Source organism: Mercenaria mercenaria, chromosome 13, assembly GCF_021730395.1.
Source record: "Mercenaria mercenaria strain notata chromosome 13, MADL_Memer_1, whole genome shotgun sequence".
NCBI lineage: Eukaryota > Metazoa > Mollusca > Bivalvia > Venerida > Veneridae > Mercenaria > Mercenaria mercenaria.
The window spans coordinates 78,752,867-78,771,514 of record NC_069373.1 but is presented as its reverse complement, the minus strand read 5'-3'; the positions used below and the strand labels follow the sequence as shown (position 1 = coordinate 78,771,514).

Sequence of the window (18,648 nt, the reverse complement as noted above, 5' to 3'; positions counted from 1 at the left end):
CCTACCTACCCTAATTTTTTTAGCATGTTACCAGAAACAAACTTTTTTTACGCCTAAGAGGATTGTTCAGTTTTTGTGTCGATGATGCACAAGAATGCACTAGCCGGATTGGTTTGTGTTCTCTATGACAACTTGAAATGAGATGATACAAACAATGTTATGTGTCCTTGTTTTTATGTGGGGAAGTTGTAAAGTAGCAGTAGAGAAGAAATCATTACTGGTGCAGAATACAGAAACTGCCTGTAACCAAACTGAAATATTACTAAAAATGGTGTTAAACCATCTCGAACAAACAAAACATCGAAATCCATGTAGATACACTGTCAGACAAGACACTCGGACATCTTCTGTAACTGGAACTATTTTGTCTGTAGAAATTATAAGTGATTGGTACAAGACTGAAGGGAGTATGTTATGGCTCAGAATTTATACTCTGTAGTTGCATTTGAATATGAGGAGGTATTTCGTCTGTCCGTTCTTTAGCATGCTGATGTCTATGATGGGGAAAAAATATATCATGTGGCATACGGTGTTGGTGAGGTACTAATTCTAATCCATTGTGTTGATTTGAAACATTATGATAATCATGTGACATAATATTGTTTTCAAGTACACACTGGTGGTCACTGTTGTGCTCAAATACCGGTACCGGTAGTTCGGAAATAAATGGTTCAGTACAGTTATGAATGACATCTGTAGGAGTTATCTGGGTTTTCTTTGAGACAGAATCATTGCCATGTGGTAAATGTTCTTCACTAAAACTTTTTTCTGGGATACTCTCTGAAGTGACCTGGTCAGTAGGTGTTTGCTTTGTATTGTTTTTCGGCTCATCATTTCTCGTCTTAATAGCTGAAGTAAAGAAGGGATGAAAAACTGAAATATAATGATAGTTATGCAGTATGAATTAACAACTTAGGAAGTTGTATTTTGTTAATTCTGGGAGATATATTGTAGAAGCCTGAAGAAAAAAGCACTAATGATTTTTTCCTCACAATTTGTTGTTTTTTTTTCTTTTTAATCCAGGATGTTGTGTGTAATATTTTGTAAAGAACACACAAAGTTTTAAAATGTGTAGAAAATCTCTTAACCCATGAATTGTGGTGTAAAGCAGTGACAAAACTTTTACTTAAACAGAAACTCTACCTTTTCTCAAATAAATAACTGCTACTACAACAAATATTGTAATAGTTCCAGCAAGGACAATGGCAACAATGATTCCTTCATTTATTGGTTCTGTAACGTGGCTCTGTGTTTCTTCTGCTAGCGGAACTGAAATGTCATTAATGTCATGCTAAAAGTATCTTGCATGCATTCTTAGAGCAGAAAAAATGAACTCCAAATCTGAATATATATCGTCACATTTTACCAAATAAACTTCTACAGTTATATTTATGCTATTATAATTAAACTTTTTTTCACAAATATTTCCTCATTAAATGAATAAATATACAAAAGGAAAGTAGTTCTTACGTAAACTGATAGCTGTCTCGACAATCTTATTTACACTTACCAATTTATGTCTTTTTTCAAATCAAAGGAATTGAGAGAATTCTGGTAATCATTCATAAAAGCACTTGTAAAATAATGTTGAAAGAAAAAAAATGTATTAAAATTGGTGGAAGCCCTTAAAAATATTTGACAGAAAAATTATTTTGACTATGGCAGAGTGTGTACTATTTTCAAGGGTTTTAATTTTGCAGTAAGTGCTACATGCAAATTCAAAACCCTTATGATTAGGGATGGGAACGAATACTGAAATCAATATTCGAATATTCGGTTTGCCATATTCGAATATATTCGAATATTCGGTTAGTTTTAATGGAAGCTTTAAATTCTTATTAAGTGACTGGCATATACACAACGTATTCATTTGTTTAAAGCGTGGATCATCGTAATAAGGCCAAAAAAAAAAAATGTTTATTTCGGGTAACCCGATCCTACATAGCGAAACCCGCCGATCCTAGCGTTTTATTTCACGATTCTGTCAGTATAATCATGAACATATTTAACTAATTCAGTGTTTTAGCTTCAAAATGATACAAAAAATCAAAACGATTATAATTTAGACCGTCGCAATTTTATCTAAAAATAGCAGGTCGTCCCATTTAAACACGTGACGCGCTGTTGTATTACCGCCGCCATTTTGAAAAATTTCAATCGGCGTGTAAAAATCGTCGTGTAAAATGCAAGTAAGGCAGACTTAAACCTCCTTCAACATGAACTTGTGCATCAATCATACGTTTTTCTTGATTTTATTATTAACTACTTCAAAAATTTAATTCGAATACGGCCGATTGCGGATGAAAACCGATTCTGCGGATGGTCTGAAACCTCGTACAAAATATTGTGAAAAGATCGACAATATCTACAAGTTTGGTATTGTTTTCGAAAAAAAAAAAATCTACAACTTGTTACATAAAACAGGCGCCAATAAAAATGAACAAAAGATAAAGAAATATCACATTTACGGCTTATACAAACTGTTAATCCGTAGCGATGACCCCAGGTAATTATGCATTCAATTTTCTTGTTAATTGGACATCTTTTGACATGCATCTGACACATTGACGCCTGTTGCAAACTGTTAATATGTAACGATGGCCACTGCCAATTATGCATTGCTATTTTCTTGTTAATTGGACATCTTTTGATACGTGATAAACTAACATGACATGGTTTTATTCTGTATGTCTCGTTCATATTGCCCAAAATCAATGAAACTTATTTTGAAAAAAAAAATGCAATAATTTACGAATATTCGAATTTGATTTTCATATTCGAATATTCGACAGATTTTCGAATATTCGAATATTCGAACATTCGTTCCCATCCCTACTTATGATAAAAAGCATTAACTTTGACAGTATAAATAACTAAAGCATGAATTCTTATTAACTTGAATAAGTCTGTAGTCTATTGAATCATGAAATAAAAGTGATGTAAACATTTTCCAAGTTTACAGTAAATTATAAAATATATAAATGAAAGGAAAATTGAGTACCACTGACACTACTGGATACCATCTTTGTACTCGCAGTTGAGAATGTCACTGGGTATATATCTGTACTCCTGTTCCCATTAGGCAGTCTCATGGTAATACGGACCCTTGCAAAATCTGTCATTTTACACTGTAATATAACACTGTACCAACCCTAAAAATGTAAAAAAAAAACATGAGGTTTTATTAGATCACCTGACCACAGTTCAAGATGTGCTATTGTGATTGTCTATTGTCTGTCAGCATGTGTCATCCCTTGTTAACATTCCTGGGGTTACAAATTTGACCCAGTCTTAGTGAAACTTGGTCAGAATGTTTACCTAAGGAAAAAATGGAAAAGTTTGATACTGGGTCATCTGGTCAAAAACTAGGCTACTAGGTCAAATAATTAAGAAACCTCGATGACCTAGAGGTTTCTACCCTGCCAGAGTGTTTGTGTTTCTGAAATCAATGTCAAGTTTAAAATTGGCTTATCTGAGTGAAAAACTATGTCACTAGGTCAAACCAAAGATGAACCTTGTTATTAATCCAGAGGCCACATTTTCCAGCATGGTCAGGTTTGTATAAATTCTAGGTCAGGCTTGTAAACGTGTCTTGTTGAGTCTAATTCTAGGTCAGGCTTGTAAACGTGTCATGTTGAGTCTAATTCTAGGTCTGGCTTGTAAACGTGTCATGTTGAGTCTAATTCTAGGTCAGGCTTATAAACGTGTCATGTTGAGTCTAATTCTAGGTCAGGCTTGTAAACGTGTCATGTTGAGTCTAATTCTAAGTCAGGCTTGTAAATGTGTCATGTTGAGTCTAATTCTAGGTCAGGCTTGTAAACGTGTCATGTTGAGTCTAATTCTAGGTCAGGCTTGTAAACGTGTCCTGTTGAGTCTAATTCTAGGTCACTACATTAAACCTGAGAAAAACCTTTTTAACACAACTTAAAGCCACATCAACTACATGACTGAAAATGTTGAGCCTTGTCAGAATGTTTTTGTATGTATAAAATCTAAGTGAAACTTGGTAATCTTGGATCAAATACTAGATCACTAGGTCAAATCATGGTAAAATATTAACATTCCAGATGCCACAATATTCTGTCTAAAATTTTTGAAACTTTGTTTTAAGAAATCTACTGCAATGTTAGGATTAGACTTGGGTATAAAATTAGGTCACAAGGTCAAATCTTAGAAAACATTAACACTGTCAGAAAGCAAAAGAGCTTTCTGTGCAAAACAATATTAAGTTTGTACGTTACAGTTTACTGAATTTCTGAAAATAATTATGTGAATAGTATTTTGCAATGTGAATGGTTTCAAAATAATCTTGAAATTAGTGAACCTCCCTAACATTGGTTAACTTCTCAAAAAGTTAGGAAATGCAGCATTGCAAGCAGTAAAATTACTGTGTTAACCAAAATGGGTAAATGTTCATACCTTCATAGAAAACTTCTTCAGTCCTGAAAAAGTCAGGAATGCATAAGAAATCTGTAAAATTCCACTTGGGAGTTGGATACCATATTCCATCAAATATCTTGTCTCGCGACCTGAAAAATACCGTGTATATATAAAACTATTCACATTCTCAGACTAATTGTTGCAATCTCATTTTCAAAGTTATCAAGACCAGTCTGAAAACTCTGGCATCTGATTGGCTGTTTCTGAGAACAGTTATGAATTGACCAATGGTAAGGCTGCATTCTCAGACTGGTCTCAGAACTGTTTTATCATCGTGGAACCAGAAGCATGATAGTACACCATAGTACAATTTTTGCATATTCTTGCATAAAACTGCCATTTCTGTCTTTTATTGAAGGTTTATTTTGTCAGGTTAACAAGGATATCTTGTGCTGTTAAAACAACCTTTTATACATTATGGCCCTGTAAAGCATAATTAAAACAAGTGAGAGAGGAAACACTTGTCAACATAATATTCGTTTAAGTTTATAATTTTGTACAATTGCATTATCCCATGTTTGTTTCCAGTAAAAGCATTAAACTTTTTTACGTAAGTAATCAAGATAGAGACCTTTTACATAATATCAGTTTGATTAAGTTTGTATATTGTTTAATCATGTATGTAAGTTTTATATGTTTGATTTTCAAAGGATATTTCACACTTAAAATGTAAACTATAGATTTCCCAGCTCATTCAATGCAAGTGTATAATTTATATTGCCGACATTAGGTGCAATACAATTAATAGTGAATGACAGGAGTACAGCTTTCTATTAAAGTTTTAAAATCACAAATTTAAATGATCATTTCCTTTTTGGTTTTGGTTTATTGGTTATGAAAGCCATATTTCAAATGAACAATACACACCATGTTTGATCTGCTTATTCCATAAGTTTTTCCTTTGATCTCTTTTTAGCTCACCTGAACACGATAGAGACCACATTTTATATTTGATTTTTATCAGACTTGCACACAACTTGTATGGCAATAATATCTTGGTTCCTTTTGAAAACTGGCCAGATCCCATCATGGGTTCCAGAGTTATGGCCCATTAAAGGGCCAAAATTTGCAATTTACAGCCATATAGAGACTTCATTTAAGGTTTGATTTGATACAAACTTGCAAAATATCTTCAACAACAATAAATCTTGGATTCCATGATGAATCTGTCAGAACCAATCATAGGTTCTGGAGTTATTTTATATCTGATTACCTCCACTGATTTTAATCAAAATGGAGTACTTAAAGGATTCATTTGAAATTTCATTATTGTCTTAAGTTGGACTGAGACAATAAAGGTAGATAACTATGGACTGATTTATGTCAAATTACCTCCCTTTATTAGCTCATCTGATTTTTTGAAAAAAAATGATGAGTTATTGTCATCACTTGAGCGGTTGTCGGCGTCGGCGTCGGCGTCGGCGTCGGCGTCTGCGTCGGCGTTGCCTGGTTAAGTTTTATGTTTAGGTCAGCTTTTCTCCTAAACTATCAAAGCTATTGCTTTGAAACTTGGAATACTTGTTCACCATCATAAGCTGACCCTGTATAGCAAGAAACATAACTCCATCTTGCTTTTTGCAAGATTTATGGCCCCTTTTGTACTTAGAAAATATCAGATTTCTTGGTTAAGTTTTATGTTTAGGTCAACTTTTCTCCCAAACTGTCAAAGCTATTGCTTTGAAACTTGGAATACTTGTTCACCATCATAAGCTGACCCTGTACAGCAAGAAACATAACTCCATCTTGCTTTTTGCAAGATTTATTGCCCCTTTTGGACTTAGAAAATCAGTTTTCTTGGTTAAGTTTTATGTTTAGGTCAGCTTTTATCCTAAGCTATCAAAGCTATTGCTTTAAAACTTGCAACACTTGTTCACCATCATAAGTTGACCCTGTACAGCAAGAAACATAACTCCATCCTGCTTTTTGCAAGATTTATGGCCCCTTTTGGACTTAGAAAATATCAGATTTCTTGGTTAAGTTTTATGTTTAGGTCAACTTTTTCTCTTAAACTATCAAAGCTATTGCTTTGAAACTTGCAACACTTGTTCACCATCATAAGCTGACCCTGTACAGCAAGCAGCGTAACTCCATCCTGATTTTTGCAATAATTATTGCCCCTTTTGGACTTAGAAAATCATTTTCTTGGTTGAGTATTATGTTTAAGTCAACTTTTCTCATAAACTATCAAAGCTATTGCTTTAAAACTTGCAACAGTTTTTCACCATCATAAGTGGACACTGTACATCAAGAAACATAACTCTATCCTGCTTTTTGCAAGAATGATGGCCCTTTTTAGACTTAGAAAATCATGGGTAGGACAATATTTCCATTACACAAAAAAAATCAGATGAGCGTCAGCACCCGCAAGGCGGTGCTCTTGTTAGCTTGACTATACGAAGTATGGAGTACTACTCATCCTGGTGTCAACGTTTGCGTCCTCCTGCATCTGCACCTTGGTGAAAGTTTGATGCACTTTCTTCTTATCTCTGTAATTACTTGATGGATTTATTTCAAACTTAAAACAGTTACTAGTAAGTTTTTATTATATAAGCTGGTATCTTAGTACCGACTAATGGGAATGGATTGAAACTAAAACACACTTGTTCACTGTGATGATCTGACATGCAGTGCACAGGTCCCAAAACTCTTCTTTGCATTTTTTTCAAAATTATGCCCCATTATAGCTCATCTGAACCAAAGGTTCAGGTTGAACTATTAGTATAGGTGAGTAGTCTGGCGTAAGTCATCCATACCTCGTCAGTTGTCCGTCATCCACAATTTACATAAACATCTCCTTTGAAACAACTGGTCAGAATGACACCAAGGTTGGTCTGTAGAATCCTTGCAAGGTCCTCAAGTTTTTTTTTCCATATTGTTCCGTTTGACCCCATTTTATAGGGCTGCTAGAGCAAAAAATAGAAAAAAACTTTCAACAACTTTTCATGAACTGCTTTGTGGATCTTCATAAAACTTCGTCTGTGTGTGTGTGTTCGGGTTTGACGTTTTTATGCCCCTGAAGGGAGGCATATTAGTTTTCAACTGTCCGTCCGTTCGTTAGTTCGTTCGTCACAACGTTAACTTTTTGCATGAAGGCACTTTACTCGCGAACCGCTGCACCCAGGACCTTCAAACTTCACATGCTGATAGTACTTATTGAGTACACGACCCCTACTGACTTTTGGGTCACCAGGTCAAAGGTCAAGGTCACCAGGTCAAAGGTCAAGGCGCTGCGGGGGCATTTGTCACCATTAGTGACAGCTCTTGTTTTCAACAATTTTTCAGTCATATAAACGATGGTGTCTACTTGTAGCAGTGAGCACAGTGCTTTACTTTATAGTGCTGCCTCACTGGAATATCACGCCGTAGACACGTGACATTATACCCCACCCTGTCACATTATACTGACACCAGGCTGACTAGTCCTAGCACTATCCTCAGAATACCGAGTGCCAAGAGAGGAGTGTGTATGTGTGTGTTCGGGTTTAACGTCTTTTTCAACAATTTTTCAGTCATATAAACGACGGTGTCTACTTGTAGCAGTGAGCACAATGCCCAACTTTATAGTGCTGCCTCACTGGAATATCACGCCGTAGACACGTGGCATGATACCCCACCCAGTCACATTATACTGACACCGGGCTGACCATGCAGTCCTAGCACTATCCCCTTAATGCTGAGCGCCAAGCGAAGAAGCTGCTAGTACCATTTTTAGCTCATCTGATTTTTTGAAAAAAAGTGATGAGTTATTGTCATCACTTGAGAGGTTGTCGGCGTCGGCGTCGGCATCGGCGTTGCCTGGTTAAGTTTTATGTTTAGGTCAACTTTTCTCCTAAACTATCAAAGCTATTGCTTTGAAACTAGGAATACTTGTTCACCATCATAAGCTGACCCTGTATAGCAAGAAACATAACTCCATCCTGCTTTTTGCAAGATTTATGGCCCCTTTTGGACTTAGAAAATATCAGATTTCTTGGTTAAGTTTTATGTTTAGGTCAACTTTTCTCCTAAACTATCAAAGCTATTGCTTTGAAACTTGGAATACTTGTTCACCATCATAAGCAGACCCTGTACATCAAGAAACATAACTCCATCCTGCTTTTTGCAAGAATTATTGCCTCTTTTGGACTTAGAAAATCAATTTTCTTGGTTAAGTTTTATGTTTCGGTCAGCTTTTCTCCTAAACTATCAAAGCTATTGCTTTAAAACTTGCAACAGTTTTTCACCATCATAAGCTGACCCTGTACAGCAAGAAACATAACTCCATCCTGCTTTTGCAAGATTTATGGCCCCTTTTGGACTTAGAAAATATATTTCTTGGTTAAGTTTTATGTTTAGGTCAACTTTTCTCCTAAATTATCAAAGCTATTGCTTTGAAACTTAGAATACTTGTTCACCATCATAAGCAGACCCTGTACAGCAAGAAACATAACTCCATCCTGCTTTTTGCAAGAATTATTGCCCCTTTTGGACTTAGAAAATCATTTTCTTGGTTAAGTTTTATGTTTAGGTCAGCTTTTCTCATAAACTATCAAAGCTATTGCTTTAAAACTTGCAACAGTTTTTCACCATCATAAGCTGACCCTGTACAGCAAGCAACATAACTCCATCCTGCTTTTTGCAATAATTATTGCCCCTTTTGGACTTAGAAAATCATTTTCTTGGTTGAGTATTATGTTTAAGTCAACTTTTCTCATAAACTATCAAAGCTATTGCTTTAAAACTTGCAACAGTTTTTCACCATCATAAGCTGACACTATACATCAAGAAACATAACTCTATCCTGCTTTTTGCAAGAATGATGGCCCTTTTTAGACTTAGAAAATCATGGGTAAGACAATATTTCTATTATTCAAAAAAAATCAGATGAGCGTCAGCACCCGCAAGGCGGTGCTCTTGTTTCAAATTAAAATGGGTATATCTGTGTAATTAATGAAGATACTGATCTACATTGTTGTAAAAGCTTGTACTCTGTATCTTCTACTTGCCTATACCAATGCATGATTACCGCCCCTGATTTTTTTATAAAAATGGATTTATCTCAGTAAGTATTTATTGGACTTGCTTGAAATTTCATTATTGTCATTAGTTGGACTGAGACAATCAGTGTAGGTAATATCGACTGATTTTATTTAAAATTACCTCCCTTGGCTTCAAATTAAAATGGGTGTATCTCAGTAACCAAAGAAGATACTGATTTGAAATGTCATATACGCCATCAGATGGACTCAGACAATCAGGGTAGATAACTTTTGACTGAATTTATGACAGATTACCTCCCTTTATTTTATGTAAATGAATATACCTCAGCAGCATCTAATGAGATTGGTTTTAAATGTTATTTAAGTCTTCCAGGGTAAGAAATAGTTATGCTAGTACAAAAAATGCAGCATTTGAGCCTAGGACCCTCAGACTTGATATGGAGATTGGCCCTGACTAGTATGTGACCCATAGGTCAAAAGGGACTGTTACAAGAAAATATTTATCATGATATTTAATGTGTATGCCTATGTGATCTATGTCAAACCGAGGGTTCAACGCAATAAGGGTGTATCTACATATAGTTATTATATGTAGATACGCCCTTATTGCGTTGAACCCTCGAAACTTGATCTTATCATTAAGTGCAATGGTGAGCGATATAGGGCCATCATTGCCCTCTTGTTTATTATTATACCACATGATCTATATACATCACATATTACATGTTCAAAATGCATGTTTTCAAAATTCTGTTTAAGTTTTTGACATAACTATTTATATATATATTATCCTGAAGAACTTTAACCTTGTTATTTATTATTACTGAAAATCTCGATCAAATTAGAATTCCACCCTACTCTGTGGACTCCACTTTGGGGGATGTGGGGATCACAAAACTAAAAATAGTAAGAATTAACATGACATGTACTTTATGCTTTACTCCCTCATTCTTTTACATTGATATTAGAAGAGAATGAATCTTCTATGAGTGATACAAGTATTACCATTCATCATCCAGGATACATTGAAATGTCCACTGACATCCATCTTGAACTTGACTACAATATCTGTGTAATTTACACATTGTTGAAAACAATCCTCACACGATCCTGCTGGAACTAAAATAAACCCAGAAATATCATGCCTAAAATAATGTCTGGAAATAAAGATTAAAGAAATAGTTCCATTTCTGATCTATGGGAATGACCTGTCAGATCCAGAAAGTTTTCATCATTTTATTGATGACTGAAAATTATCAACACCTTAACCTTTATCATGCTGATTCATGCAACTCAACTTCACAGTGTTAATAACAAATTGACATAATGATAGCTCAATGTTATCATAAATTTTTAAGAGGTAAAATAAATATTGCAAACAATTTAAAGGGTTCAGAAAATTATATTCTGATTGATATTCTTACCTAAACAGTTCTCCTGGGAAACTCTAAACACTGCTCTTGTCTGAAGAATGAACACAACATTTTTCATTTTCTTCATAATTATTCTGTATGGGAATTATTAAAGCCATAGCAATAAGGTAGTAGGGTGAAAATGTTGCTATAAAAAAGGGAAAACAAATTTCAAAGACAAAAAGTGATCATGGGTTATATCACTCACTTAGGTTTTTTTTTAGCTCACCTGAGCAATGCTCCGGTGAGTTTTTCTGATCGCTCGATGTCCGTCGTCTGTCGTCTATCGTCCGTCAACATTAAGCTTGTGTATACGACAGAGTCTGTATTTTTCAACTGATCTTCATGATATTTGGTCAGAATGATTACCTTGATGAAATCTAGGGCGAGTTCGAAAATGGGTCATCTGGGTTCAAAAACTAGGTCAAATCAAGGAAAAACCTTTTGTATGCAACAGAGACTGTATTTTTCAACTGATCTTCATGAAATTTGGTCAGAATGATTGCCTTGATGAAATCTAGGTCAAGTTTGAATATGGGTCATCTGGGATCAAAAACTAGGTCATCAGGTCAAATCAAGGAAAAAACTTGTGTATGCGATAGAGGCTGTATTTTTCAATTGATCTTCATGAATTTTTGTCAGAATGATGACCTTGATGAAAGCTAGGTTAAATTGGAAAATGGGTCATCTGGGGTAAAAAACTAGGTCACTAGGTCAAATCAAGGAAAAACCTTGTGTATGTGATAGAGGCTGTATGTTTTAATTGATCTTCATGAATTTTGATCAGAATGATTACCTTGATAAAATTTCAGCCGAGATCGAAAATGGGTCATCTAGGGTCAAAAACTAGGTCACTAGGTCATATCAAAGAAAAACCTTGTGTATGCGATAGAGGCTGTATTTCCCATTGATCTTCATGAAATTTGGTCAGAATGATTGCCTTGACAAAATCTAGTTAGAGTTTGATTATTGGTCATCTGGGATCAGAAAGTAGGTCACTAAGTCAAATCAAAGAAAAACATTGGGTATGCGATATAGGCTGTATTTTTCAAGTGATCTTCATGAAATTTGGTCAGAATTATTGCCTTGATGAAATTTAGATCAAGTTTGAATACTTGTCATCTGGGGTCAAAAACTAGGTCACTAGGTCAAATCAAAGGAAAACCTTTTGTATGCGATATAGGCAGTATTTTTCAATTGATCTTCCTGAAAGTAAGTAAAGTCAGAATGATTGCCTTGATGAAATCTAGGTAGAATTTGAATATGGGTCAACTAGGGTCAAAAAGTAGGTCACTAGGTTAAAGCAAAGAAAAACTTTCTGTATGCGATGGATGCTGTATTTTTCGACTGATCTTCATGAAACTTTGTCAGACTGATTGCCTTGACAAAATCTAGGTCAGGTTCGAATATGAGTCATCTGGGGTCAAAAACTAGGTCACTAGGTTAAATAAAAGAAAAACCATCGTGTATGCGATAGATGCTGTATTTTTCAACTGATCTTCATGAAATTTTGTCAGAATGATTGCCTTGATGAAATCTAGGTCAAGTTTGAATATGGGACATCTGGGTTAAAAAATTAGGTCACTAGGTCAAATTAAGGCAAAACCTTGTGTATGCAATAGGGGCTGCATTTTACACTGGATTTTCATTAATTTGGTCCGAAGTCAAGTTTGAATATTGGTGTCTGGGGTCAAAAACTAGGTCACTAGGTCAAATCAAGGCAAAACCTTGTGTATGTGATAGAGGCTGTATTTTTTAATTGATCTTCATGAATTTTGATCAGAATGATTACCTTGATGAAATTTCAGCCAAGATCGAAAATGGGTCATCTAGGGTCAAAAACTAGGTCACTAGGTCAAATCAAGGAAAAACCTTGTGTATGTGATAGAGGCTGTATTTTTTAATTGATCTTCATGAATTTTGATCAGAATGATTACCTTGATGAAATTTCAGCCGAGATCGAAAATGGGTCATCTAGGGTCAAAAACTAGGTCACTAGGTCATATCAAAGAAAAACCTTGTGTATGCGATAGAGGCTGTATTTTCCATTGATCTTCATGAAATTTGGTCAGAATAATTGCCTTGATAAAATCTAGTTAGAGTTTGATTATTGGTCATCTGGGATCAGAAAGTAGGTCACTAGGTCAAATCAAAGAAAAACATTGGGTATGCGATATAGGCTGTATTTTTCAAGTGATCTTCATGAAATTTGGTCAGAATTATTGCCTTGATGAAATTTAGATCAAGTTTGAATACTTGTCATCTGGGGTCAAAAACTAGGTCACTAGGTCAAATCAAAGGAAAACCTTTTGTATGCGATATAGGCAGTATTTTTCAATTGATCTTCCTGAAAGTAAGTAAAGTCAGAATGATTGCCTTGATGAAATCTAGGTAGAATTTGAATATGGGTCAACTAGGGTCAAAAAGTAGGTCACTAGGTTAAAGCAAAGAAAAACTTTCTGTATGCGATGGATGCTGTATTTTTCGACTGATCTTCATGAAATTTTGTCAGACTGATTGCCTTGACAAAATCTAGGTCAGGTTCGAATATGAGTCATCTGGGGTCAAAAACTAGGTCACTAGGTTAAATAAAAGAAAAACCATCGTGTATGCGATAGATGCTGTATTTTTCAACTGATCTTCATGAAATTTTGTCAGAATGATTGCCTTGATGAAATCTAGGTCAAGTTTGAATATGGGACATCTGGGTTAAAAAATTAGGTCACTAGGTCAAATTAAGGCAAAACCTTGTGTATGCAATAGGGGCTGCATTTTACACTGGATTTTCATTAATTTGGTCCGAAGTCAAGTTTGAATATTGGTGTCTGGGGTCAAAAACTAGGTCACTAGGTCAAATCAAGGCAAAACCTTGTTTATGCGATAGAGGCTGTATTTTTCAAGTGATGTTCATGAAATTTGGTCAGAATGATAGCCTTGATGAAATCTAGGTCAAGTTCAAATATTGGTCATCTGAGGTCAAAAACTAGGTCACTAGGTCAAATCAAAGTAAATAATTGTTTATACTCAAGGTTTTTACTCCAGTTTTAATGATAATTGGTCAGAATATTTTTTCCCATGAAATCACTAAGTCAAACATGTTTACACTGTTATGGTGTGTTTCTCAGGTGAGCGACCTAGGGCCATCTTTGCCCTCTTGTTTTTAAATTTCATTAACAAACCAGAAGTATAGCATATTTTTTGCTACATTAAGGGCCTAACTGGGTGTTGTTAAAGCATTATTGCCCATTTTTAAACTTTTCCAAAACGTTGTGGTCATACACATTCTGTATAAATTTCATAGAGATTGTTTAAGAACTGTCACCCCTGTTGTGTTATCGATATGAAATACGTTAATTATGAAGTCCAGGAATGTAGCACTAACATTATTGGTGTAAATTTGTATTATATGTATATTTATAGGTTATTAGCTTTGTATCGGGAAATACTGCACGACTTTAGGAGCGCAATGTTCTTCCGCTGAAGAACGAGAGCATATTTCCCGATGCAAAGATAATAACCTTTTTATTACATACGCATCAACACATATATATAATTATTATGTAAATATCATATATATGTTCAATAGCCTGAATAGGATTGACAATACTGAACTAAATAGAAAAATATAGTGCAACAACACACACTGAATTACGTCACGCACCCGATATGAAATTCAGGCGTCAGTGTATGGAAAAATATTGACGTTTCCGGTACCAGTGTAACTTAACCGGGAATAGTAACGAGTATGTAATAAAATCTCATGTTGTATTAACAAGATACATGCATTGTATATGTTAATAAAATATCTGTTCTGTTCTGTTCTATCAAATTTGTGCAAAATTTTTGTGGCCGTATACATTCCTTTTATTGCCTCACGGAAAATTGCTAACAAAATATGGCTCCAGTTTTTAAACACTTAAGAGCTGTATAAATGAGCTTAAATGACAAGTAAATGGAAGGTGTCACAGTAGACCTTTTCAACACTTGGATTGTTTGTTTGTAAGCTTATTTATAGTTGCCACTGGAAACTCATAGGGGTGACTCCTCCATAAGACTGTCAGTAATTTTAGTTAGAGGATAGTACAAGATACAAACAAGAGCTGTCACAGGAGACAGCACGCTCGACTATTTGGATGCTGGATAGGATAGTGAAACTGGGCACAGGAGGAGCTGGAGCTATCACTGGAGTGTTTAATGACTCCAATGGTGGATGAAGATATTGCACAATAGCTTGAGTCTGTGTCAAAAATATTGTTATAAGAGAGATAAAGATAAAGTGTATCAAAACACTATATAAGTATAATTCTAAGAAAAAAGGGGGCATATTTCATAAAATATTGGTTGCACCTTGTGTCATACGATGCAGGTAATGATGTGGAACAACTATTTTAAGTTTGAATCAAATCCATTTAGTAATAATTGAGATAGAGTGAAAGTGCACCAAAACTTGAACCTAAAATTCTAAGTAAAAAGGGGAGATAATTGATCAAATATTGGTGCAAGAGTTATGGCTCATGTGTCATATGATGTGAGTGATGATATTGAACAACTATTTTAAGTTTGAATCAAATCCATTTATTAATAACTGAAATAGAGTGAAAGTGCATCAAAACTTTAACCTGAAATTCTAAGTAAAAGTGGGGGATAATTCATTAAATTATTGGTACCAGAGTTTTGGACTTTGTGTCATATGATGTGGGAGATGATGTGGAACAACTACTTTCAGTTTGAATCAAATCCATTTATTAATGATTAAGACAGAGATAAAGTGCATCAAAACTTTAACCTTAAATTCTAAGTATAAAGAGGGAATAATTCATGAAATATTGGTGTGAGAGTTATGGCCCTTGTGCCATATGATGTGGGTGATGATGAGGAATAACTATTTCAAGTTTGAAAAAAATCCATCAAGTAATTACAGAGATAAGTAGAAAAAAGAGAAAGTGTAAAAAACTTTAACCAGGGTGGGGATGCGCAAGGACGCCGATGCTGGCGGCAGGTTGAGTAGGATAGCTTTCCATATACTTCGTATAGTAGAGCTAAAAATGCTCCCTGGTTCTGTATAGCAAGTAAAAACACAGAAACACCAGTTTCTTATTTAATTGTTTGTAATATTAGTTGGAGGAGCAGGAACTTAAACTTATAACCCCTGGTTTTGTAGTCAGTTATACCACTGGACAGCTGCATCCCTGGTTTTGTAGTCAGTGATACCACTGGACAGCTGCATCCCTGGTTTTGTAGTCAGTGATACCACTGGACAGCTGCATCCCTGGTTGTGTAGTCAGTGATACCACTGGACAGCTGCATCCCTGGTTGTGTAGTCAGTGATACCACTGGACAGCTGCATCACTTGTTTTGTAGTCAGTGATACCACTGGACAGCTGCATCCCTGGTTGTGATACCACTGGACAGCTGCATCCCTGGTTGTGTAGTCAGTGATACCACTGGACAGCTGCATCCCTGGTTGTGTAGTCAGTGATACCACTGGACAGCTGCATCCCTGGTTTTGTAGTCAGTGATACCACTGGACAGCTGCATCCAATCTTCGAGCACAGGCGACGTAAAGGTAATTTCTTCATTCAGATTTAATGCTTTACATGTTTAATAATTTGATCTGCCAGCTAGTTGAAATTTCTGCATTTTTCTTCATTTCATAACAATCAAGTTTGAATAGCATTTTCTGTTGCAAACTTCATTAACTTTTTCTGGTAATACTATGTGTAGATTTTATTACAATGAATGACAATTTGACTACAACAAATAACTATAGGAAAGATCATTTATACCATCTTTTAAAACTTTTAATATTTTCAGTTTAATATTTTTTCAAATGATATTAAATCTTCAATTCTTCATGAAATGGCACAACCACATTTGTTTGTTGCAATGGATGCAAAATTAGGCAAATTTCACAGGTTGAAAAATCTATAATTACCTTATTGTGCATGTATATCCCTCTGTTACATACAAGAGATGAGTCTGCCATATTAAGATCTACTGACTGGATAAAAACAAAAAGGCAAGACAGTAAAATGGCTGAAAACATGTCTATATCCCTGCCTCATTTACAACAAAGTAAATTTTTCAACATTACAAAGATGCACAAACAATTGCCAAATCATCACACAGAAATGAACAAAGATAACTTATCACTGATCGTTAAAATTCAATTTTTGAAACAATATCAAAACTCATATAAGTAACACTTTTACTACAGGTTATCTGCAAAATTATCTTTCATCTGCACTTCATTTCATCACAATGTATGATAACAGAGGTTGTAAGTTATTATCATTTGTGATTCAATATATGTTTCAGGTACTCTGTTCAATATGTTTATTGTAAAACACTTTAAATATGTGGGAATTTAACTCTGCAAATTTGCTGAGATTTGCCCTATTTTATTCTTTACGCAAAGTCGAATTCATGAAATGAGAACTGTAATATCTAAATTAATGATGAACTGACGATACTGGACAAAGTGTGACCACAGGAGTTCATCCCGAAAAGCTGATTGTACTCGGGTGAACCATCAATATGTTAGGAAGGGCCAAAACATTTCTCCTAAAAGTCACGGTTTCACACACAGTTAAATATAAGAATATGAAATCATTAATATTAGTGGTGTGTGTGGGGGTGGGGGGGGGGAGGATTAATTTTTCGTAGTGGAGTCAATCCACATTAACCCTTACCCTGCTAAATTTCTATAATGAACTTGTCCATTTTTCAATTAGGACAGTACCATTAACTGTCAAAAGGGGTGTTTACCAAAAAGATACTGATTGAATGTCGTACAGTGCACGGATGTGCAGGCTGATCATGATCTACACTGGTTGCAAAGGCAGAATCCATGTGTCCAGCATGATAAGAGTTAAATCCACTTGAATAGGCAGAATTTCTATTCATCTTATCTTTATAATTTGAAATATATGAATTCATGTTGTTATCTTTGTCGTTTATGTCAAAATAGTCGTTTTTGACAGTCGCGAAATTTAACGCCTAAGAAATAAAATGATTTTACAGTATACAGACAATGTTTAGTTTTATTAATTTATTTTAGCTCGATTGTGATGTAAGATTCAAGTTTATTTGAACCACTCTCGTGTCTGCTGCCTGGAAAATCCAATACTGGTATCATATAAGGTGTCGTTGTGACACCAGTGGAGCTCTAACCAACGACCCGCTGTTGTTTCAACAGATACCTAAAGCAGTTTCAAAGAATAAACCAGCTGATCCTTACATTCAATGATAGAAGTCGATGGACAACAAACATACCGGTAACATGAATGCAAAGGATTAAACTCTAAGCCTTGGGTTAAGATATGGTAATAAATGGAACTACAAAATGACACATTACAATTTATTGTATAATAGTGAATATTTTCCAACAATATTTTACAACTGGCAGCATCTGATATAAATATACATCTAATAATTACAATCTGTAAGGTATTAAATTATGGACTGAAAAGGGAATTCTTTTTGTACAGAAAAGTTTATATCATTTTGTTATATAATATTTAAATAAATCAAATGACTAGATATACATGTTACGGTTTCAGTTTTTGATTTTCTATGGGCACATCTCCAGGTTCTGCTAGTCTAGCTCAGGGAATTTTAGCCTGACTGACGTGTAACAGAAACAACAGAAAACTATTGATTTTAAGAAAGTTTTTGAAAAAAAAATGTACTTTTTAATTTTCTTGTTATACCCAGATAAGAACTTATCTCAGTCAGGCAATGCTCCCACCTTGAATATCAGACAATATGATGTGAAGTTTAATAGACTGGTTCCAGCAGAATTATTCACTAAAAGT

At 34.9% G+C, this 18,648-nt stretch overlaps 2 protein-coding genes across 5 annotated transcripts in view; both read right to left on the bottom strand.

The window, feature by feature from the left end:
• The window catches only part of LOC128546145 (uncharacterized), a 121,013-nt gene that overhangs the window by 97,359 nt on the left and 5,006 nt on the right, over window positions 1–18,648 (bottom strand). The window lies entirely within an intron of this gene.
• LOC123529618 (uncharacterized) lies at window positions 17–17,348 on the bottom strand. Its single transcript, XM_053522414.1, has 7 exons — window positions 16,767–17,348; window positions 10,844–10,883; window positions 10,425–10,538; window positions 4,420–4,529; window positions 3,002–3,152; window positions 1,144–1,269; window positions 17–849 (listed from the first exon to the last, which is right to left on the bottom strand). The coding sequence occupies exons 1-7, from the start codon at window positions 16,875–16,877 to the stop codon at window positions 413–415; spliced, it is 1,089 nt and encodes a 362-aa protein (XP_053378389.1). The 5' UTR covers window positions 16,878–17,348; the 3' UTR covers window positions 17–412.

Excerpts from the sequence above, each read along its gene's own strand:
- LOC123529618 (XM_053522414.1), bottom strand. The coding sequence starts at position 16,877 with ATGTTTTCAGCCATTTTACTGTCTTGCCTTTTTGTTTTTATCCAGTCA. Across the intron at positions 10,884-16,766 it reads GGATATACATGCACAATAAG|ACAAGAGCAGTGTTTAGAGT; the intron begins GTAATTATAGAT and ends TTCATTCTTCAG. Across the intron at positions 4,530-10,424 it reads TGTATCCTGGATGATGAATG|GTCGCGAGACAAGATATTTG; the intron begins GTAATACTTGTA and ends GGTATTTTTCAG.